Genomic DNA, 23,804 nt, shown 5'->3' on the forward strand with positions numbered 1-23,804 from the left:
CATCCAGCTAACAGGTACGGACAAAAATAAAGCGGCCCAAGCAGAAGAGTCGATAGGTCCGTCATCGGATCCGCCCGCAAACATCCCTTGAAGCCCTTGCAGAGCACGAAGTGGGCACGCCCTACGCGAGGGAACGGGGCTAGGAGCGTATCCCCGGGTTAGCCGGCTCTTGTCTCCAAGCCATGACCTACACACAACCCATGTATTCGGCAAAGTACGTGCTACCTGCCATGGTCTCGTAGTGCCTTTTTATGCCATAACATTTCACCAATCGCATCTAACTATCACTATTCGGTCTGTCTGTCTCATAACTGGTTGCCCTTTCCGTGCTTTCCACTCGCTCCGCTCCTTAGTCATGGGATATTTTGGGCTCATTCACCCGTAACAACACCTAAGGGATGCAACGATCTTCTGGGTCCAGAAAAAATCTCAGCTAAGCAAATACAATAACCCCAACTGATGACTTTGCAGACTGCAGTAAAATTACTCGGACACCAAGGGCATGCAAGACAGACTGGAGTCATTGTATGAAGCCCAGCCGTGCTCCACTGATCTCAGTGACCCTCGCGGTGAAGAGATGCGCGGTAAATCGTCTGATCATCCAGTTCCGACTTCAACCTTGCTGGTATGGAACCCTCAAGCTTCATGTGCACAGACTCTCGCAAGAGACCCGAGCCATTGGGGGTGGACCTCGCCATGTGTTCATCTTGCTCTCCGTCGGTGTAACTCAACGGACTCGCTTCATGAACTCGTGAGGTGCCCGGTGGGCCAATTGATGCATTGCCGGTGGGAACCCTACATGAATGGAACGGGGATGGCCCCGATGTGATCATTCTCTAGGAACTACCCTATGCACCACCTGAACCATCGGCATCAGCAGGCCTAACTTGAGCGCTTAGAAGAAGTGGTTGAGCACTTGCCAGAAAATCCCGCGCCCATTGGTGACTACTGTGGCGAATACCTAAATCGAAGATCTTCATTCTTTTGACAGCCTGGCGTCCGCCTTACTGAACCACGTTCGAGACCGCATATTCCAGGGGTCTGACCGGGACACGGGAAATTGCAGCGGAAATATGGTAGAGAAGAAATGAGACTTATCAAAAGGAAGAGATTGCAAGATTACTAAGGCGAAGGCGCTGGAAATGGAACTAATGGAAAATGAAAATTAGAAAAATAAAAACAAGTTGGGGCAAGCTCAAAGCGGAGCAGAACTACATACCCCAGCATAATTTTGATTTGATTCGAATTTGTTTTCCATGTTTTATTTTCATGTTTTTTTTGTTACTTAATTTTGATTTTCCATTCATTTATTTTTATCTTAGCAAAACATAGACAAAAGCCAAAGTACCGGATACGACACCTCCCCCCTTCCTAAGTCTAGAAAGTGGGCACCACAGAGCCCACCCGAATCTGGGCTGTTTCTGAGCCTGACTCGGTCCCACCGAGGCCAAGCTGATCCACTCAGGGCCGATGCGGCGTGGCGTCTCCAACCCTTCATCATCTAGATCCGAGCCTATGCAAGGAAGTTACTTGGGGCATCCTGAAATTGCCAGTGCTCCAGTCGATGTCATTGGCTGATTGGGTTGTATCACGGTAATCCCGTACTTAGATGTTCGTAAACGCGCTGGAGCATGGCCATGCAGCGTTCAGTCCCAATGACGGCGTAACCGATCTTGACCGGGTAAAATAAAACCTCTTTAAAATAACTAAGATCATCCATCTACGCGAACTCGGTGTGCGTGGCCTTCCCTCGGATTTCTCTTCTAAATTTTATACATCCCTAATACGAAGGCTCGCTCAACACATAGCATACCCCATTCAGCGAATTTCTGGCAGCGTACCAAATACCCACAAACAAAAGAGTCCCGCGTCATGGCTCAATCCTCTCACTGCTATCTTCCTCGCTTTGCTGCGGCGGCCGATGGGCCGAAACGGCCGGTTTCGATGAAGACGAGACCGACTCCTTCTCAACATGCGCAGTTATTAACCGCATGGCACGAAGGGAGACTTGAAACCGTCCTGCGGGCCACTTGGGCATTAGTTCTACACTATTATATTCGCTCCGAGGACATCTGCTTCGGCTACCAACACATCGATAGCGACTCCATCTCGACTCGAAACCCTGTACAGCGCTCGACGAACCTGTCCACCGTGCGACTAGCGGTCAGCGAAAACGACTCCGTCAAGACAATTGTAGATAAACTGCACGAAAATGGAGACTCAAAGCAAGCCGAGGGCCACTGGCCCTTTAATACCATCTTGATGCTTCGCACATATCGCAAGGCGAACGACCCGCCTTCCTCAACATCTCAACCCATTCTTGCCTCCGCACTCCCAGACCAGGTATGCGATTGCAACACCAGCCGTCGGAATATTACAAAGCTAATATCATTGCAGTGCCAAGTTCGTCTTCATGTCAAGGTTTTGCGCCGGGATATCAATATCTTCCTTGAATGGCGCAATGGAGAGATGTCCGGTGAGCAGATTAAGAGCGTTGCCCACATCTTTGAGCAGATACTTGCCAAAGTGCTTGCGCCTTCCGAAAACACCGCTATTAGCCAGCTTAATTCGTTTTCGGAGCATGATTGGCAGCGAGTCTGCAAGTGGAATGCCCACACCCCGCAACTTCATGATCGGTGCATCCACGACGCTATCCGAGACAACGCGCTCAATGGGCCAGACCGGGAGGCCGTATGCGCGTGGGATGGTAGCTTGACGTATCGCGAGCTCGACGAGGCGGCTGCCAAGCTTGCGTGCCACTTGCGTATGCAGGGCGTTGGCCCAGAAGTACGGGTCGGATTGTGCTTCGATAAATCGGTAAGTGGCCGCCTGACTTTGTTGGTGCGGCGGAACTAACGAGCGCAGAAATGGAACATTGTCGCAATGCTTGGTGTCATGAAAGCGGGAGGAGCTTTCGTCCCATTGAGACCCAACACATCCGACTTCGCGATTGCAGCGTTTGATCGAGTCGGTCAAGGCGCAGGTTGTGCTGTGCTCACAGACACGCGCAGAAGCCCTGCAGCCTGTTGTAAAGACTTTAATCCCTCTCTGCGCCGACACTTTGGAACGTCTGTCAGACCCTGCAGTCGACCTTGCATCGGGTGTGACGAGCCAGAATGCGGCCTATGTTCTGTTCACCTCTGGCTCCACGGGAGAGCCCAAGGTATGTATTCGCGCGACCCGACTCGATCTGCGGGGGTTAGGGCTAACATTCGTCCTTTTCAGGGCACTCTTCTTGAGCACCGTGCTTTCCTGTCCAGTGCCAAAGCCCATGGGCCTGGGCTGGCTATTTCCAGAGACTCGCGGTGTCTGCAATTTGCAGCTCACACCTTTGACGCAAGTTTGTCAGAGTCACTGACGCCGTTGATCGCTGGTGCCTGTGTCTGCATTCCAAGCGAGGAAGCTCGCTTAAATGATATTGTAGGCGCCATCAATGAGATGCGGGTAACCCAAGCATGCTTCACCCCGTCTTTCATCGGCTTCATTGAAATTGGAAGCGTGCCTGGTCTGAAAAGTCTGGTTCTGGCCGGAGAGGCAATGTCCCAGTCACAACTGGAGACCTGGTCCAGCATTCAATTGATCAATGGGTATGGGCCTACCGAGGCCAGTGTCGCATCCGTTCTTAACTCCCATGTCACGCCTGACACGGACTGCAAGAACATCGGCCTTCCAATCGGTGTTCGGGCGTGGCTAGTGGATCCTGAGAACCACGATGATCTCGTACCTGTCGGCTGCCCTGGAGAACTTTTGCTTGAAGGCCCGACGCTCGCTCGATGCTACGTCAACAATCCGCAGAAGACGAACGAATCCTTCATTTACGATCCGGCTTGGACCAAGCGTGATCCGACACGAGGCACGAATCGCCGATTCTACAAGACTGGCGACTTGGTGAGATATAACTCCGAGAAGGGATCACTGAATTATCTCGGTCGCAAAGATACCCAGGTGAAGGTACACGGCCAGCGTGTTGAGTTGGGAGAAATTGAGAAGCAACTGAGTACTGATTTGAATGTCACTCACTGCGCCGTCTTGTTTCCCAAGACTGGCTACTCCAAGGGTCGTCTGGCTGCTGTCATCTCTTCCACCGGTCTTCTGGCTGAACAGTCCGAATCGGAATTGGAGTCTCTCCGATTGATTTCCGCCTCAGACAAAGCAAGGATCGTGCCTGGGATTAGAGAGCGTTTGTCGGCCCGCTTGCCGACATACATGGTCCCAGCTGTTTGGCTTTGTGTCGAAGCTCTCCCTCTTCTTCCGTCTGGGAAACTCGATCGAAAAGGTATTGCCGGCTGGGTTGGTGGTATGGAACAAGACCCCGACATCACAACCGCCAAAACCGTATCTGTGTCGGAAGAACAGATGTCTCAGCCGGCAAACGAAAAGGAGGAAGCTCTTGCCGCTGTTTACAGTCGCGTTTTGAACATTCCTCAGAATCTAGTCAGCTACAATGAGGGTTTCCTGGCAATGGGCGGTGATTCCATCGCTGCAATGACTTGCGTTGGACTGTGCAAGAAGCGTGGTCTTGGTCTTTCTGTACAGGAAGTCTTGCGAAGCAAGTCAATTCGGGAACTTGCTACCCGCGCGAAAGCAATTGATCACGGCACGACTTACCAGGAAGCCGTAGACCAGCCGTTCGACCTTTCGCCTATCCAAGTTCTTCACTTTGGTGTGCGCAAGGAGGGTCAGGGCCACTTTAACCAGGGTATTCTCACCAAATTAAACAAGCCTATTGATGAAGGGACACTTCGCAAGGCAATTGAAACCCTTGTTTCGCGGCACTCAATGCTCCGTGCTCGATTTGATCACGCCGGTGACGCGATAGCATCTGCTCAGCGCATTACGCAGGATGTGAAGGCATCGTATCGTTGGAAGACTCATAGCGTTTCGAATATGGACAACATAAAGCCATACATAGCTGACAGTCAGTCTTCTATCAACTGCTTCACCGGGCCTCTTTTGGCTGTCGATTACTTCCGTGTGAAGGGCAAAGAGCAGGCTCATGTCTTGTCTATGACGGCACACCATCTGGTCGTTGATATTGTCTCCTGGAGAATCATTCTCGAGGATTTGGAGGATGTGCTTCTGAATCCCCAGAAATCTGTCAGCGAGGACAGCTCCCTTCCTTTCCAAACCTGGTGCCGTCTACAGGCCGACCATAGCAAGTCTTTGATTGAAGAGGGCAAGGCTTCGACCGAAAATTTGCCTGTCACTGACTATAGCTACTGGGGCCTGAAAAGTACTTCGACGACTTATGGCGATGTCGACTGTGCTTCCTTCGAGATCGACGCTTCTCACAGTAACGCCATTCTGCTTGAGTGCCACAAGGCTTTGAACACTGAGCCAATCGATTTATTCCTCGCAGCCATGCTTCACGCATTCGGTCGCTCCTTCAATGACCGATCTATGCCTGTGATCTATAATGAAGGCCATGGCCGTGAAGTCTGGGACCCGTCGATCGATATTTCACATACCGTAGGTTGGTTCACCATTCTGCACCCCATCTTCGTCTCTGCCTTCAAGGCCGAGAGTCCAATTGCCACCCTTGTGCAAGTCAAGGATCTACGCCGTCGGGTGTCGGACAACGGTCGGGCAGACTTCGCCAGTCGAGTTCTTCCTGGCCACGGTAAGCAGAGCGGAACTCACCCTCGTCCCTTCGAGATCTCCTTCAACTATGTCGGCCAGCATCGTGACCTGCAGAGACAAGATGGCCTTTTTCAACTTGTTGACCAAATGGCCGGAGAGGCTGGCCAGGGTGGTGGTGCCGCGGACTTTGGCAAAGATACTCCTCGATTCGGTTTGTTTGAGATTTCTGCAATGGTCGTGCATGGAAAGATTCGGTTCACGTTCTCTTTCAACAAGTTTATGCAGCACCAAGATCGCATTCATACCTGGGTGTCCAACTGTCAGCAGCAGCTCATTTCAATGTCTGATCAACTGATGCATATGTCGCCTCGGTTGACCCTGAGCTCCTTCCCCATGCTGTCATTGTCATACGATAACCTGGAAAATTTGCTCACGCAGAAGCTACCTGCCATCGGTGTGAAGTCACCAGAGCTTGTTGAGGATATTTATCCTTGCTCTCGTATGCAGCAGGGTATTCTGCTTGGTCGTTCTCGCGATAGCTCTTACTATGCCGTTCATGATACATTTGAGGTTCGCGCGACTGGATCGACAGAGCCGAATTTGGACCGCCTGGTGGAGGCTTGGAAGCAGGTTGTTTCACACCACCCAATGTTCCGAACTATTTTCGCAGAGAACCTCACCCCTCGCGATCCGTTCTGCCAAGTCGTTCTGAAGGAGTATGATCAACCTCCAGTGCTTCTTCACTCGGTTGGGGACGACGATGTGTTGACTACATTTGATGCTCAGGAGCCGAAGGATTACAGCGAGATGCGACCGGCTTACCGCTTCAGCATCTGTCAGACGTCGACTAACAGGCTCTTTTGTCGAATCGAGCTGAGCCACGCCGCGATGGATGGTAACTCGATCTCGATCATTTTGAGGGATCTGCAACTCGCCTATGCCGGAAGACTGGAAGAGAGCCCACGGCCCTTGTTCAAAGACTACATTCGGTATCTGAAAGATGCCCCACAAGAAGCTAGTATCAAGTACTGGCGCTCTTACCTGGGGATGCTAAGCCGTGCATCTTCCCAACTCTCCTCGACGGAGAGAATGTTCATCAAAAGACTCTCCGATCTATTCCAGTCAAATTCGGATCTCTAGCCCAGCTACAGAGTGTAGTAGAGAAGAAAGGCATCACCCTGTCTAACGTCTTTAATGCTGCCTGGGGTCTCACATTGCGTCTTTACTGTGGCTCGGATGATGTGAGCTTCAGTTACATGGCCTCTCTTCGGGATGTTGCCGCGGATGGGGTACAGTGGGTGGTTGGTCCTGTGATCAATTTGATGGTCTGCCGCATGAGAATTTCGGGTAATTCTCAACTGAGCGATGTTCTGAACCAGGTTCAGAACGACTACATGGAGAGCCTTCCCTACCGCCACACTTCGCTCATTGACATCCAACATGCTCTGAAGCTGTCTGACGCCAATCTGTTTAATTCAGGTGTGTCCTACCGTCGTCTACCTAGCGCCAAAGACACGGTGAGCAGTGACATTGAATGTGTGGAGGTGGGGTCCATTCATGATCCGGCTGAGTTCCCGGTTTACATCAATATTGAGGCTCAAGACACGAAAGCCAGCATTGACCTCAACTACTGGACCAGCAACTTGTCCGATGCTCAGGCTACCAACGTTGCCAACACTTATGTTAAATGCCTCGAGAGCATTATGACCCACGCTGACAGTGAGATACGCCAGATTGACAGCCTCAGTGAACAGAACAAAACCGATATTCTGAACTGGAACGATAATATTCCTCAAGGCATTGAAAAATGTGTCTACCAAGTTGTCCAAGAGATGGCTGAGAAGTCTCCAAATGCCATGGCCATCACTGCTTGGGATGGAAACCTAACCTACTCTAAGCTGAATCAGTACTCCACCCGCCTCGCAAGCTACCTCGTTACTTTCGGCGTGGGTCCTGGTTCCTTGATACCGACTTGCTTCGACAAATCTGTCTGGAACACTGTCTCCGTGTTGGCAGTAATGAAGGCAGGTGGAGGCTGCATTCCCGTCGACAGTAGCCATACCATGGGTATGATCGAGCATTGGGTTGCCGACAACGCCGTTCAGGTTGCCCTTGCATCACCTGAAAAGGCTCATGTACTTGAAGAGACTATTCCCTATGTTATCCCGGTGGGCGAGTCTCTTCTGGAGTATCTGGATGATGAGCATCTGGAGATTGCCTCCTCCCCATCTGACCCAGCCTATGTCGCCTTCACTGCAGGAAGCTCCGGATCCGCCCGCGGTGTGGTTTTAGATCACACTGCGGTCATGACTCGTGCCGAGGCTTTTGCGATTTCCCTGAAGCTCTCAGAAAGTTCTCGAACGCTTCAAACCTCGCCTCATACTTCTGACTTGCTCCTGTTGGAAACCTTCGGCACCTTCATGTATGGTGGTTGTGTTTGCATCCCCGCCGATGTTGAGCCTGGCAACTTGGCAGCGTCTATCAGCGTTCTACACGCCAATGTCGCTTGCATCACCCCTACTCTGGCTAGTTTCTTATCTCCGCAGCAGGTTCCTAGCTTGCAAACTGTTGCGTTCCATGGAGAGCCTACCATGGACAGCGACCTGGAGAACTGGCATTGTGATGCTCTCAAGCTTCACGTCATTTACGGTACCGCGGAATGTTCTTCTGCTTCCTTGCACACGATCATTGATCAAGGCACTCGAGAAGCTATTGTTGGATTCGCTTCTTCTTCTGTCTCGTGGCTGGTTGATCCCACCAACACCAACTCTCTCGTTCCCGTTGGTGCTGTTGGTGAGCTTGTACTCGAAGGTCCTGTTCTCGGTCGTGGCTATCTCGATGACGAGGAAGTCCCGAGCCAGAACTTCCTGAAGGACCTTACTTGGGCATCTCAATTGACCGAGAGAAATGAGCCCCGTCGTTTCTTCAAAACAGGGGATCTCGCTCGCTACAATTCTGACGGAGCCTTGGTCTACCTTGGAAAGAAGGGTGGCTCCATCGGATGCGCCGATCGCTCACTGGTGCAGCATGCCATTGACGCTCACTTTGGTTCGAAGCGCAAGGCTACTGTGGATGTGGTGTGTCTTGAAGGCTCGACATCCACTGTCGCTTTCATCGTTACTGCGGATCGAGTATCAACCACCTTCGTCGATCGCGTCATCCAAACTTCCGCAAAGGAGATGACCTCGACAATTTCCTCGCTGCACACTAATCTCAGCACAAGACTCCCCGCTAGCAAGGTTCCGAGTACATATATCCCCATTTCAGCACTCCCTCTAACCCCTCTTGGAAAAATTAATTACCAGGCTCTCAGCTCGGAAATTGCCAGCCTGTCTAGCAGTGTCATCAGGTCCTTTGACATCAAACACTGGACTGGAGTCAAGCCCGGAACCCGTACCTCTCGCGGATCTTCTTTGACAGGTGCCAACCTTGGGTTCTGGAAGGAATATCTCGCCGACATTGAGCCTTGCGGTTTCCCCTCTATCTCCCTTCACTCCAGTGGGGAAGCTCGCTCCACTCGGACCCTTAACAAGCAGACTGACAAGCTTCATGCATTCAGCAAATTGTCTGGCGTCTCTGTCGAGACCCTTTTCCAAATTGCTTGGGGCCTTGTTTTGCGATGCTACACTGGCAATGACGATATCTGCTTCGGGTGCTCCACCGGCGAGCCTGATATCCGCTCGACTGTTTCTATCTTCCGCACCATTCTGAACAATGACCGTCCGCTCGAGGAGGCTCTACAGAAATCAAAAGCCCAATTTGACAAAAGTCGTGAAAACTTCGCTGAGCTCACTGCTGTCAAGACGCATCTCGGAATCCAGGATGCCGAGGTGTTCAACACCCTCCTGACCTACCGTACTGCTTCCCGTCTTCCCCAGGGCGAAGTTCGAGACGTCACCTATGCGAACACGTACAAGGTTGCCGTCGAGGCTGCAGTTTCTTCCTCCGTTGCCGAAATACATTTCAGCTATTCCTCGGACACTCTCTCCTCCGCCCAGATTACTCATGTCATTGACACATTCGATCATATCCTGAATGATATCATGTCTTCCAGCCCTCTACACCGCACAATTGGTGATCTGGATCTATTCCCCCAGCGGTCCTGCCGTCAGATCCGTGACTGGAATGCTGTTCTTCCTCCTAGGGTTGAGAAATGTGCCGATGAGCTTATCCAGCAGCAAGCCCTTTCACATCCTCGCGCTGAGGCCATTTGCTCTTGGGACAAGAACTTTACGTACGGTCAGCTTGAGATCGTGTCCACTCGTCTTGCTAGGTACCTTACCAGTGTGGGCGTAAAGCCGGAAGTTTTTGTGGTTCTTTCTTTCGAAAAGTCTGCTTGGGCCGTTGTCTCTCAACTGGCAATTCTCAAGGCGGGAGGCGCATTCGTCTCTGTTGATCCTTCTCACCCTGAATCACGCCTTCAAATGCTCATCGAAGAAATCGGTGCTGATCTGGTGTTGTGTTCTTCTTCCCTTCAAGCGAAGATGGCCAATCTGTGCAAGAAAGCTTTCGCTGTTTGCCAGAGCTCCATCTCCCAGCTTCCTGACTCCCCTCTGGCCATGTCTGGTACACGCCCCAACGCTGGAAACGCAGCATATGCCATTTTTACATCCGGTACGACCGGAAAGCCTAAGGCCACCGTTGTTGAGCATACGGCTCTCAGCACGACCGCTATGGCAATGGCTGATGCTCTGCACATGAACTCGGGTACCCGTGCCCTGCAGTTCTCGAATTACACTTTCGATGTTAGTGTCCTAGAGATCATGATGACACTCATGACTGGCGGCTGTGTTTGTGTGCCTAGCGAGGAGGAGCGCATGAACAATTTGGGCGGTGCAATTCGTCGACTGGAGGCCAATTACATGGCTTGCCCTCCCGCTATTGTCAACACTCTGGAGCCCAAGGCTGTGCCGACACTGAAGACTATCATTACCGGTGGTGAGAAGATGCCTGCCAACCATATCGATCGTTGGCACGATCGATTCGTCATCAACGCCTACGGCCCCTCCGAAGCTACCGTGGTGGCCACCGTCGGCGTGAAGGTCGACTGGGAAGGCAACCGTGTGAACAACGACCCAACCTGCATTGGAACCGCACCAAACTGCAGGGTGTGGGTCGTGGATCCCAATAACTACAACCGACTTCTCCCAGTCGGGGCCATTGGAGAGATGCTTCTAGAGGGTAGCAACATTGCCCGTGGATACCTCGCAAACCCCGAGAAGACAAAAGCTGCTTTTGTCGATGATCCTGTTTGGAGTCACCACACAGGTCTTCAGGGACTCTTCAAACGAAAAGATCGCATGTACCTTACTGGTGATCTGGTCAGGCATAACAGTGATGGCACTCTTGCTTTCATCTCCCGCAAAGACACCCAGATCAAGTTCAATGGTCAGCGTATCGAGCTTGAGGAGATTGAACACCAGTGTGCACGTGCCCTTCCTGAGGGATCTCAGGTTGCTGTGGATGTTGTTGTTCCTCAGGAGAGAACGGTCGCCAAGGGTCTCGCGGCCTTCTTCACCATTCACGACGAGGATTCATTCCAAGGTGGCAGCACTGATGACTTCGTTGCCAGCGTTCCAGGTGCAGACCCGCTGCTTCTCCCAATTTCAGTGTCAAACATGGATGCGATCCAGAATTTGAAGAGTTCGCTCCCTGATCTTCTTCCTCAGAGCATGATGCCGCGCCTGTTTTTCCCGCTACGCAACCTGCCGTTCACTTCTTCAGGCAAGATCGACCGCCGCCGTCTTCGCGCGATGGTCCAGACTCTGTCTAAAGAGACTCTCAAATCGTTCATAACCTTCAATGGTCCCAGCAAGAAGGAAGAAGCTTCTACGAATGGTGTCGACGCCAAGCTTCGCACCCTGTGGGAGAAGACCCTTGATTTGGAAGAGGGGTCGGTCACCAATGATGACAGCTTCTTTGCGCTTGGTGGAGACTCTTTTTCTGCTATGAACTTGGTCGGCGCCGCTCAGGCCCAGGGCATCGCACTCAACGTTGCTACTATTTTCAAATCCCCCGTCTTGGCCGACATGGCTAAGACTTGCTCGGAGATTACAGAGTCCCCGATCCCAAAGCAGACCTCTCTCAAGCCATTTTCGCTGCTACCTAAGGGTGTGGATATCGAGAGTCTTATGGATGAGGTGACTGATAATTGTGCTGTTGCCAACGACTTGATCTCCGATGTGTATCCATGCAGTGCCGTGCAAGAGGGCCTTCTGACCATGTCCGTCAAGCATCATGGTGCTTATGTCGCTCAGCCTGTCTTCCGTCTTGCGGATGGTACTGATGTTGACCAATTTAAGACCGCTTGGCAGCGAACTGTGGCTGACCTCGACATTCTGCGCACTCGCATTGTGCACACTGAGGCCATGAACTTTGCTCAGGTCGTGCTCAAGGAATCTCCTATTCACTGGGTTCATGCCGAGTCCTTTGAGAAGTTACCCGGTAACTCGATCGAATTGCCCAAACACAATGGTGCCCCTCTGACAGGTTATGCAATTGTCCAACCCCACGGATCTCGTACTGCCTACTTTGTATGGTCTGTCCACCACGCACTCTACGATGGCTGGAGTATTCCCTCGTCTACCGCAAGTTGGAAGAGAATTACAGCAATGCCAGAAACAAACAGGCAGCCACTTCTTATGGCCTCTTCATCGAATACCTCAATAAAACGAACATGGAAGAGTCGGATGCTTTCTGGAAGAACTACTTAGCTGAGTTCTCTAGCCCGCCATTCCCCCAAAACAAGAATGCCGTTGCGGACGCTGTGCGCGCTGGAAACACTCAATACCATAGCATTGGTATTTCGCGACCAGCTGACTGCGTTGATTTCACTCTGCCTGTTCTTTTGCGAGCTGCATGGGCTATCGTCGTGGCAACTCACACTGGCTCTGGTGATGTATGCTTCGGAGAGACTTTGTCAGGTCGTAATATCGATTTGCCTGGCGTTGGCGACATCGCTGGCCCCGTGCTATCGACTGTCCCGACTCGCATCGTTGTCAACCATGACACTTCTATCATTCAGTATCTCAACAAGATTCACCAATCTACTACCGACATGATCCCTCACCTTCATACCGGTCTTCAGCGCATCCGCCAGCTGAATGCGGACACCGCTGCTGGCTGCAACTTCCAGAACCTATTAGTGATCCAGCCCGGAGAGGGCGAGCTTAACAACGAAATATGGTTCGACGAGAAGCAAGCCACCAGCGAAGACTTCTTTACTCACCCCCTTGTCCTTGAGTGCGGCATTTCCAAGACCCACATTCACTTCACCGTGCACCACGATGAGCTTGTCATCAATGGATGGCAGTCAAAGCATCTTGCTGAGCAACTTAGCCATGTTCTTAAACAGCTGATGTCTGTTCCCAAGACTAGCACCGGCAGAGTTGTCGACTTGGAAGTTGTCAGCCCCGAGGACAAGATGGAGATTGCCCGGTGGAACGGCCGCGAACCTCTCGTGGTCGAACGCACTGTTCATGACTTCATCCGAGAGAAGGCTATTGAGACCCCTAATGCCCCCGCCGTCTGCGCATGGGACGGAGAGCTTAACTACAAAGAGTTCTGGGATCTGGCCTCTTCCTTCGCAAATTACTTGGTTTCCCGTGGTGTCGGCCCTGAAGTCTTTGTTCCTGTCTGCCTTGACAAGTCAGTCTGGGCTATGGTAACCCTGATAAGCATTCTGATTGCTGGCGGTGGGTATGTTCCTCTTGATCCTCATCACCCCGTCTCGCGACATGAAGAGATTCTCGCGGATGTTGGCGCTAGCATGATCCTGTGCACTCCCAACTATACCAACCGCTACAATCGCGTTGTCAAAACCGTGATTCCCATCAGTAAGGAGACCCTCAAGGCATACGGATCTCTCAATCTCTCCGTCAAGCGCCGCAGTGAGGTAACTCCAGCTAATATGGCCTATGCTTTGTTTACTTCCGGGAGCACTGGCAGGGCCAAGGGCATCATTGTTGAGCATCGCAACGTCGTCAGCAGCATAATGTCTTTCGCCCCACTGACTGAGATGATATCTTCTTCTCGTGTATTCCAATTCGCATCCTTGACATTCGATGCCGCCATTATGGAGACACTTGCCATCTTAATGGTCGGTGGCTGCATCTGTGTTCCTAGTGAGGATGATCGCCTCAATGATGTTGCGGGTGCTATTCGACGCTTGAACGTGAACTGGACGTTCCTCACGCCATCTATTGCTAGCATCATCGAGCCATTATCGGTGCCTTCGCTGAAGGTCCTCATCTGCGGTGGTGAGAAGATGTCCCGTGAAGTTATCACTAAGTGGGCAAGCACCGTGAAACTCATGAACGGATACGGGCCGACCGAGACCTGTGTCTTCGCTACCATGGAGACTGCTGTTGCTGCCACTCGCGATCCTGGACGCATCGGCTACGGCATTCCCAGTACCCTCACCTGGATCGTGGACCCTGACAACCATGATCGTCTCGTCCCACTCGGTGCTGTTGGTGAGCTTGCCCTAGAAGGAGTTTCATTGGCACGTGAGTATCTCAAGAATCCTGAGAAGAACGCTGAGTGCTTCATCACCAACCCTACCTGGGCCAAGGACTTCAAAAAGGCATCGACTCTGCCTTCTCCTCGCAGAATTTATCTGACTGGTGATCTTTGCTACTATAACACTGATGGCTCAATCGAGTACATCGGTCGCAAGGACCACCAAGTTAAACTACACGGCCAGCGTATGGAGCTTGGTGAGATTGAGCACCGGCTGTATGAGGACCCACTTGTCCGTCATGCAGTTGTCATCCTGCCCAAGACTGGACCTCTGAAGCAGCGCCTCGTGACTGTCATGTCACTAAACAAGATCGCGCAAGATAATAAGTTGATTTCAGACAGGGCCTGTGAGCTTGTTGATGAAGAGGATTTATCTAATCAAGGCTTGCCTGGCCTGGTTGAGGTCCAGAAGAATCTCGAGAGTCAGCTTCCCATCTACATGGTTCCGCAAACATGGGCTCTTATCAAGAAGCTTCCTATGCTTGTTTCTGGCAAGCTTGACCGCAAAAAGATTACAGCTTGGCTTGAGAACATCGACGACGAAAGCTACGAACGCATTATGGCCGACTACGACCGCATGAAGCGCGGCGACATCAAAAAGCCCGAGGAAAAGGAACAGGATGGTCCCTTCAAGGTCATGCGCGAAATAATCTCGCAAGTCCTCAACATCTCCTTGCAGAAGGTCAACGCCGACCGCTCCTTCGTCAGCCTGGGTAAGTTTTCAATTCGCTCCAGTCCCAATCCAAACTCTAGTCACTAACAAAATTGTCTAGGTGGCGACAGTATCACCGGAATGGCTGTTATATCCCGTGCGCGGAAGCAGGGCCTGGTTGTTACTCTCAATGACATTCTGCAGAGTCGATCCGTAAAAGAACTGGCTCAAAGTGCGACTGCCAAGACACCAGCTGCTCCTCAACGTGAGGACAATTCTGAAGAGGCTTTTGCTCTTTCTCCTGTTCAGAAACTCTACATGCAGTCCTCGACTTCCTTCAAAGGAGCCGCTCGTTTCAATCAGAGCATTACTGTGCGGGTCTCCCGCAGGGTGGAGGGAGAAGTACTTCGACGGGCAATCAAGGCCGTTACTAGCCAACACTCCATGTTTAGGGCTCGATTCCGCACCGTCCAGGGCACATGGCAGCAAAAAGCAGCAGCAGTAAGTTTTTCTTTGTTGAAAGATATGACGGTTGTTAACCATTTGTCACAGGAGATTGAAGAATCCTACCGCTTCCGAGTCCACTCGGTGAGCGATATCCGTGCAATGGTCCCCAAGGTTGCCGACAGCCAGTCCTGCCTGGATCCGATGAATGGGCCGATCTTTGCTGCCGATCTCTTCAATCTACGTAGCGGCGGGCAGGTGCTCTTCCTCGTCGCTCACCATTTGTGCGTAGACATGGTCTCATGGCGAATCATTCTCCAAGACCTCGAGGAGCTTGTCGTTTCCGGCTCTCTGTCTGATGACAAGGCCCTCTCGTTCCAGAGCTGGTGTTTAATGCAACAGGAGCGAGCCAAGATCAACGAATCCTCTCTTACCCTCCCCTTTACCCCGGAGCAGGCCAACTTGCAATACTGGGGCATGCATGAATCACTCAATGTGTATGGCGACATCAAGATGGAGTCTTTCTCATTGAGTGAAGATGCTACCAAGTTTGTTCTTGATGGATGTCACGAAGTCTTCAATACCGATACTGTTGATATCTTGCTTGCTTCTGTCATCCAATCTTTCCGCCAAACTTTCACTGACCGAAAGGTTCCTACAGTCTACAATGAAGGACACGGACGTGAGCCTTGGGATGCCAACATTGACCTCTCGAGGACCGTGGGCTGGTTCACCACTATGGCCCCCGTTTTTGTTGAAGGTGACGATGGTGCGTGTCTTTGTTACCCTTTTTTGTCCTCTCAATTTGCTAATGCGTAACAGTGGGAATCATTGACATAATCAAACGCGTCAAAGACACTCGTCGCAAGATCACCGACAATGGTCGTCCATACTTTGCCAAGAGCATGCTGCAAACCGATCACGAAGATTTCCAGCTTCCTTTGGAAATTCTTTTCAACTACCTCGGTCGTCTTCAGCAGCTTGAGCGGGTTGACTCTCTCTTCTGCCACCAGGGCAATGTTTTCGATGGTTCGGACTTCGCTGTCGCTGGCGACATGGGTCCCGAGACTACACGCTTCGCCTTGTTTGAGGTCTCCGCCATTGTAATCAAGGAGAGACTTAATGTCGCATTCACATACAACCGCAAGATGACTCGCGAGGGGCAGATTCGTCGCTGGATACTCCAGTGTAAGGGTGTTTTGGAGCGTGATATGGTGGTTCTCAAAAAGGCTGCCCCGGAACCTACCCTCAGCGACTACCCTCTGCTGCCACTGAACTACCACGGCCTCCAGATCCTCACCAACCACACATTCCGAAAGCTCGGAATTCAGAACAAGCACGATGTCGAGGATATTTATCCCTGCTCTCCCATGCAGGAGGGTCTACTACTCAGCCAGCTGCGTGATCCCAGTGCCTATATGTTCCACACCATCTTTGAGATCAAGGATGCTCGCACCGGAAAGGTCGATCCCGAGAAGCTTTCCCGATCATGGCAGATACTTGTGGAGCGCCACCCAGTTTTGCGAACTGTCTTCATTGACAGTAATTACAGCGGTGGCTCTTTTGACCAGCTCGTCCTCGCCAAGCTTACTGACAATGTATTGCGAGTGGAATGCACCGATTCCCAGGTTGATGAGAAGCTGGCTGCCATCTCACTTCGAGATCTCAACGCCATGCGGCCCGCGAAACTCTCACATCAGTTCACAGTCTGCCGCACGACTAGCGGGCGTGTTCTGGTGAAGCTTGAGATCAACCATGCTATCATTGACGGTGGTGGTGTCGATGTTCTCCTCCGTGACCTGACAATGGTCTACGATCGCCGCCTATTTGAGACGGATGGCCCCAAGTTCAGCGACTACATCAAGTATATCCGAACACAAAGCCAGGTCAAGGCCCTCGAGCACTGGAAAGAGTACCTGGGCGGGGTCAGCCCATGCCACCTACAGCCGTCTTCCAGCTTCCAAGCCAACCGTGAGCTGAAGGGCATCTTGATGAACTTTTCCCGCTACACTGAGCTTCTCGGCTTCTGTGAACAGGCCTCAGTTACTTTGGCCAATCTCACCTTGTCTGCGTGGGCTATTGTTCTCAGGCAGTTCACCGGCTCTGACGATGTCTGCTTCGGTTACCTGTCTGCCGGTCGCGATGCCCCGTCAACGGCATCCAGGACATGGTCGGTATCTTCATTAACATGCTCTGTTGCCGTGTGCAGTTCGGCGGCCAACAAACTCTGACCGATGTCTCGAAACGAGTGAACGAGGACTACATCCGCAGCATTCCCCACCAGAGCTGCTCCCTTGCTAGCATCCAGCATGACCTTGGTATGCAGAGCCAGTCTCTCTTCAACACTACTCTTTCAATCCAGAACCATACCGTTGCGGGTGGCACCAAGGAAAAGGGATTGACATTCGACCTTCAACATGCTCATGACCCAAGCGAGGTAAGTCAACCCTAACAACCGTCTGATAGTTCGATTTACTAAGCAGCCTTCCAGTACGCCGTTACTGTCAATGTTGACATTTCTCGCGGCAACGAGGGAATCATGCTGCGATACTGGAACGATGTGATTTCTGATAGTCAAGCACAGTCGCTAGTGGATACTATAGCCAAGGTATTCACCGGCTTCATTGAATCTCCCGCTGTGACCCTTTCAGCAGCCAACTTTGCTGAAAAGGCTGTCGAAAACGGCTCCGGCTGGGACAGCCCGCAGACTTCATTCAGCGAGAAAGCGAAGCCTACTTTGGAAGGTCTTGATGGCGCTGCCATTCAGAAGATGATTGATGATCGAGTGACTGAGGTCATCGGACAGATGTTGAGGGATGGGAAGTTGATGGTGCCGCAGGGGCCTCGCTTGCAGACAAGCTCATCCGGGTACGGCCATACCGACGATGGAATCGATTCGCCTTACCCATTGGAGGGTATGCAAGGAGCAGATGATTCGGGTATTTGTTCGGCGACGTCCCGTTCTAGCGAAGATGGAATGTCGGCCGATGTGGAGCGGAAGCTCTGGAGCCTTTGGAGTACTGCTCTCGGTCTCTCGCCGAATACCGTGAGGCCCCAGGACAGCTTCTTCAAGTTGGGTGGTGACAGTATCACGGCCATGAAGATGGTGAGCGCGGCCCGTGACGAGGGTCTCGTTCTGACTGTTGCGGATGTTTTCAACAACCCTGTATTTGAGGACATGGTTGCGACGGTGAGCGCTGCTAATGTGACGCAGCAAATGCTGAACGCTGATCTACAGCCCGCGCACAGGGAGGTTGAGGCATTCCCTGGCAGTATGGCTGCTACCCTTGCCCCGACCCCATCCTCTGAAAGCATCTCTGTGCTCAGACCCAGCATGGCTGTTGATGATGCCTCGGTTCAAAACGGCATTTGCCCCAAGATCGGTGTTTTCAAGGGTGGCATTGCCGATGTCCTACCCGTGACTGACTTCCAAGCGATGTCTTTGACCGCGACTCTCTTCAAGTCGCGATGGATGTTGAACTACTTCTTCTTGGAGGGTAACGGGCCTCTTGACCTCAGACGTCTTCGTGAGAGTTGTTTGAAGGTTGTTGATGCCTTTGATATTTTGCGGACAGTCTTTGTCTGTTTCCATGACCAGTTTTTCCAGGTCGTGCTGCGCAAGATTCGTCCCAGCATCTTCGTTTATGAGACCGATCGTGGATTGGATGAGTTCACCATGACTTTACAGCAGCGCGACCGCGAATATGGCCCACGTGAGGGTGAACAGTATGTGCAATTCTATGTTGTCAAGAAGAAGGGAAGCGACCAGCACCGCATCATGATCCGCCTGTCTCACACCCAATACGATGGAGTGTGTTTGTCTAAGATCATGACTGCCCTGAAGCTAGGCTACGAGGGCAGTCCTCTACCTCCCGTGACACCCTATGCCAGTTACCTTCGCCAGCTCCCAGGAACAATTACTCCGGATCACTACAATCACTGGTCGAAGCTTCTTAAGGGTTCGCGCATGACCCAGGTCGTCCGCCGTAAGGGTACTACGATGTTCCAAAACATCGGTGCCTTTACTGAGGTCCGCAAGACAATCGAGATCCCTCCTACTGCCCTAGGCAATGTCACTGTTGCAACAGTCATGCAGGCTGCTTGGGCTCTCACTCTCGCCAAGCTGTCTGCCCAGCCTGATGTGGTCTTCGGTCTCACTATCAGTGGCCGCAATGCCACTGTCCCTGGCATTGAATCAACTGTCGGACCCTGTGTCAATGTGGTGCCTGTCCGTGTCAAGTTTGACGATAAGTGGACCGGCTTGGATCTCTTCCGATTCCTCCAGGACCAGCAGGTTTCCAACATGCCTTTCGAGTCTCTCGGCTTCCGTGAAATTATCAAGAAATGTACCGACTGGCCTGACTGGACCTACTTCACAACTTCGGTCTTCCACCAGAACGTTGACTATGAAGGCTCTCTGGAGCTCGACAACAATAAGTACCGCATGGGCGGTGCTGGTGTCAACGATAACTTTGCAGACCTGACCATGGTCTCACGACCTTCCGACGAGCGCAATCTCAGTGTTACCCTTGGCTATTCTGAGAAGGGGCCCATTCATCCTGCCTTTGCAGACAAGGTCCTAGACATGGTCTGTGAGATTGCACAGTCCCTCGTCGCCAACCCATCCACTGCCTTGCCGTCCCCCAACATGCTCTCCTCTCTACCATCCCAGACAATCGACGATCTTCCCCGTTCTTCAGATGAGCACTTCCTCAGCGCACACCTCAAGTCACGTTCAATTGCTGAACTTCTTGTCCATTCGGACATTCTTTCCCGCTCGTGGCACCAGGCCTTACCTCCGCGCCCTACCGCCCCGTCCGGGGATGTCGAAGCGGGAGACAAGACTGCTAACCAAGCAGTCTTCCAGCTGGACTCTTCATTCTTTGATCTTGGTGGCGATATCTTCAACATGGCCCAGCTCACTTGGTTACTTGAACAGGAGGGTCTCAAAGTCCGTCTCGAAGACCTCCTCGAGCACCCCTCATTCCTGGGCCAGATGGCCGTCCTGGCTTTGCACAATGCCAAGCACCAGGATGACTACCCGGTCGAATACGCCACTGGTGCCGCCTCCCCAGATTCAGAAGGCCGAAACCCGGTCGAGAAGAAGAAGACCTGGGAGAAGGCGATGACACTCGCGAGAAAGTTAACACGTCGTAACAATATGGTGCCTAGCCGAGCTTGAGAGGCCATGGAGCATGCAAACAAAAAGAAAAAAAAAGCGAAAACCGAAGTTTGCAAAAAGCAAACAGACGATCGATGCTTCTCTTGACATTGTTGAGATGTGTATCTGATTTATGATGCTGCTATTGCAGCCCTTTCTTTCTTTTCCTTTGTTATACCCTTATGAGTTTGGACTCAATTGATGGATTATGTGATATTCTTTCGCATCTTTTCCTTTGTCTCGTGTCTTGGCCTTGTCCTGTCCTTCTTTAGACTCACATTTGTCTTCGCATCTCTCTACTTTCATGTTGGATGCCTCTCATGTACCCATTATCTCCTAGAACAATGGAATCTCATCTCTATCACAATAGGCTCCCGGAAAATCTCTGTAGTAAACACTCTCTAGAGTTCCACTTCCGGCCTTTCAAAGCTTTCGTCTCTCATTTCCTGTCATTTTCTCATAGCTTACTCCTACCTCACCTTAGCAGGGAGGCTTCATTCTTCCATGCATAGAAGTTCCCTGCCGTAGCCCTGATCTCGTCGGCTTCTTGTCGCGTGAGGCAATACCCTCTGACTTGTTGAGGGGATGCAGCTAGATGTCTTGTATCGTGCCAAAGCCGAGTCAGCTGCATCGTGACTTTAGTCTCGTGGATCAAAGAATTCAAGAAACATAATTAAGATGACCGAGAGACAGTCTGGAAGAATCTTTTTGTTCCAGTGGAAGCTGATCTAGTTGTATCAACTTAAGGGCACATCTTTTCATTCTGTTTGCAGATGATCAGTTAGCGAATAATCGATCAATACACTTCCGTCAGACGACTACCAGAATTGTTGGGCTTAAGGATATACCGTTTCCAATGGCTCTGTAGTGCATGTTGCAAGCAATGACATGCGGTAGGACGCTCTGCAGGAGTAAGACATCGCTATCGCACGGCCATCAAGCAGTCAAGCCTGGTAAACGAGGACTAGCGAAGTGAGAAGTAATTACAGCAGACGCGAGCCGCATCTAAACTGTATATGAACAAAGCTATAGGCAGTTAATGCACTTAGCGCCCCTAGGCCAACAAATCTAGTCATATAGTATGGAAATCATGTCGTGTTCATTCAATTCATTAATATGTCCGAAAACCCCCCTTCCTAATAAGTGTAATGCAAAGGGTATATGTATGTACCAAGCAAAAGGAAATCAAACCTTTATGCTACCCCAGCTTTCCCATCTAAAGGGACTCAAGGGACCACTTACCCCGCGCGCGAATGCTTCGTCCATACGTATAGAATAAGTACGGGATCGGAATCAAAGCAATCGCAATGAATCCAAGGAGACTCGCCGCCCACGGCACACCGAGATTGTGGAACATTGCAGTCGTGAAAAGGGGGAATGTGCCGGCAAACACGGAGCGCAGGAAGGTATTCGCGGCAACGGCACTAGCCGAGTATCGCTGGAAAGTATCGATGAGGTAATTCAACGCAGCTTGGAAGATAGTGAAGAACCCGAAACCCATCATCACAGCACCAATGACAGGTCCGATCCAATGAATGTGTTTCGGACTCGTCCAGCCGAAGACGAAGAGTCCCGCTGCAAAGAGAATCGAGCCCAGCATCATGGGCGGAAGACGGGCTTCGGGGACAGCGCGGTTGTTATTCGCTTTGAAGCGTTTGATATAGAATTTTTGGTTTCCGAGGTTAATTGAGGCGCCGATGAGAATGCCGACGAGGTAAGCGAGGAAGGGCAAGGCACCGACGACTTGGTTCCAGCCTCGTACTTCTTGAAAGACGATGGGGAAGGCGGCAAGACTAAGGTAGAGGATTCCGTACACGAAAGATGCATAGAGGGCGACAAGGAAGCAGATTGGTGTTGCGAGGAGTTGGAAAGGCCGGATAAGGTATTTGTTGCCTAGTTCTTTGAAAGTGACGTCCCATTCTTCGTGGCGGGCGTGCAGGGCCCAATTGCCTGTTGTGAAGCGGAGGCGGCGGGCTTTATAGACGAGTAGCACTGGGGGGTAGCTTTCGTCGATGAAGAGAAGGTCGAGGGCGAGGAAGAACATCATCATGATTCCGGTAAGCTTTGGAGTATGTTAGCTTGCTCATCGAAGATTGATGGGGGTTAGACATACGTATTCGGTCCATCGCCAGCCTAGATAGCTCTGGCAGATCGCACCACCGACAATAGGGCCCAAGACAGGACCCCCAACAACAGCCATGGCATATCCAACAATTGCAGCACCGCGCTGCTCGGGAGTCCAAATATCAGCCAGCACACCGCCGGTATTAGTCACGGGCGCGGATCCAAAGAACCCACAGAAGAACCGAGTCAACATGATCGTCTGCAGATCCTTCCCCACAGCCGTACCAAAAGACATGATGGCAGCAATGAAATACGGCGCTAGAACAGCCGGCTTGCGGCCAAAGACCTCAGATAGCGGCGCCCAAACAAGAGGCCCAAGCCCCAATCCGAAAAGAAGCAACGAAGTACCAAGGGTCGAGACCTCCGTCGAAACGCCAAACTCATCACTAATCTGCCGTTGGCCCGTTGAATAACTGCTTTGATCAGCACCAGCATGTGAACGGCCCATCAAACTGGAGAAAACTCACATCGAACTCGCCCAAGTAGCACCTATCCTCAAGAAAGCGATCAAATTAGCTTCCCATTCACCGTACAGCATCTCCGCAAATACACTTACCCATAGTTGTCAACCCATATAAAACCGTTGTGATAGCCTTCTTCTTGAAACCCCAGTTCAACGGCCGATACGGATCATCCGGCCCCTCAAAGTCAACAATGACATCCGCACTCGTTTTCGTATGGGATAGCGGATGCGTGAACTTGGCGGTCTGCCCGGGCTCCCGACTGCGTATGCGCGATACTACTGATTGCGCGCGCTGCTCGAAGACGGAGAAGCCCGATGCGGCGGTGCTTTGCTTGTCCAGTCTGTCCGGCATTGTGTTTTCCGTGGTCGTCTCGTGTGATTCGATATCAACGGAGTTGCGGGAGAAGTTGTCGTGGTCGTGGTCGTGGTCGTGGTCGTATTCATTTTTGTAGCCGTGTTCATGGTCTCGTTCGCGATCGAGGTCTTGCTCGTGGGCATGGTCGGTTTGCGCCATAGTCTCTGTATGTGCACTGGATACTTCTGGGGTGCGCACGATGCAACTTGGAATTGAAAAACAATCTCAAGACTTGAGCTAGCGGGAGCGCAATCTCCCAAGATCGAGAGGGTGCAAATGGAAAAAGGTAGTTAACCCGTTGCCGAGATATTCGCAGGAACCGTGGATTGCGACGTCATTCCCTTCAGAGATCGGACTCAGGTGCAATTTTCTTAGGATGGGCCACTGCTTTTTATCCAATGGCTCTGTCGGACGTCCGACGCCGAGCCGTCTTATCCGGGGAGGAGAGAACCTTGTGGGGCGCGATGGGCGGGTCCCGCTTTCGGGCTTGGAGAGTGACTCGCCG

At 51.7% G+C, this 23,804-nt stretch overlaps 2 protein-coding genes across 2 annotated transcripts; one reads left to right on the forward strand and one right to left on the reverse strand.

Annotated features, from left to right (window-relative positions):
• Positions 1 to 1,872: 1,872 nt before the first annotated feature.
• Positions 1,873 to 20,378, forward strand: nrps1 (uncharacterized protein; the record flags this gene model as incomplete). The annotated part of the gene is made up of 12 exons (XM_056962610.1): positions 1,873 to 2,343; positions 2,398 to 2,817; positions 2,866 to 2,971; positions 3,012 to 3,163; positions 3,226 to 6,637; positions 6,703 to 12,113; positions 12,152 to 14,813; positions 14,874 to 15,253; positions 15,305 to 15,965; positions 16,019 to 17,307; positions 17,361 to 17,633; positions 17,688 to 20,378. The coding sequence occupies 12 exons, from the start codon at positions 1,873 to 1,875 to the stop codon at positions 20,376 to 20,378; spliced, it is 17,928 nt and encodes a 5,975-aa protein (XP_056827613.1).
• Positions 20,379 to 21,573: 1,195 nt separating this feature from the next.
• Positions 21,574 to 23,458, reverse strand: N7477_000948 (MFS transporter; the record flags this gene model as incomplete). The annotated part of the gene is made up of 4 exons (XM_056962611.1): positions 21,574 to 22,419; positions 22,471 to 22,894; positions 22,949 to 22,970; positions 23,038 to 23,458. The coding sequence occupies 4 exons, from the start codon at positions 23,456 to 23,458 to the stop codon at positions 21,574 to 21,576; spliced, it is 1,713 nt and encodes a 570-aa protein (XP_056827614.1).
• Positions 23,459 to 23,804: the final 346 nt, after the last annotated feature.

This window comes from Penicillium maclennaniae (genome assembly GCF_028827695.1).
Source record: "Penicillium maclennaniae strain IBT 15551 chromosome Unknown utg000001l:1.0-3280838.0:1.0-3283122.0, whole genome shotgun sequence".
Taxonomy (NCBI): domain Eukaryota; kingdom Fungi; phylum Ascomycota; class Eurotiomycetes; order Eurotiales; family Aspergillaceae; genus Penicillium; species Penicillium maclennaniae.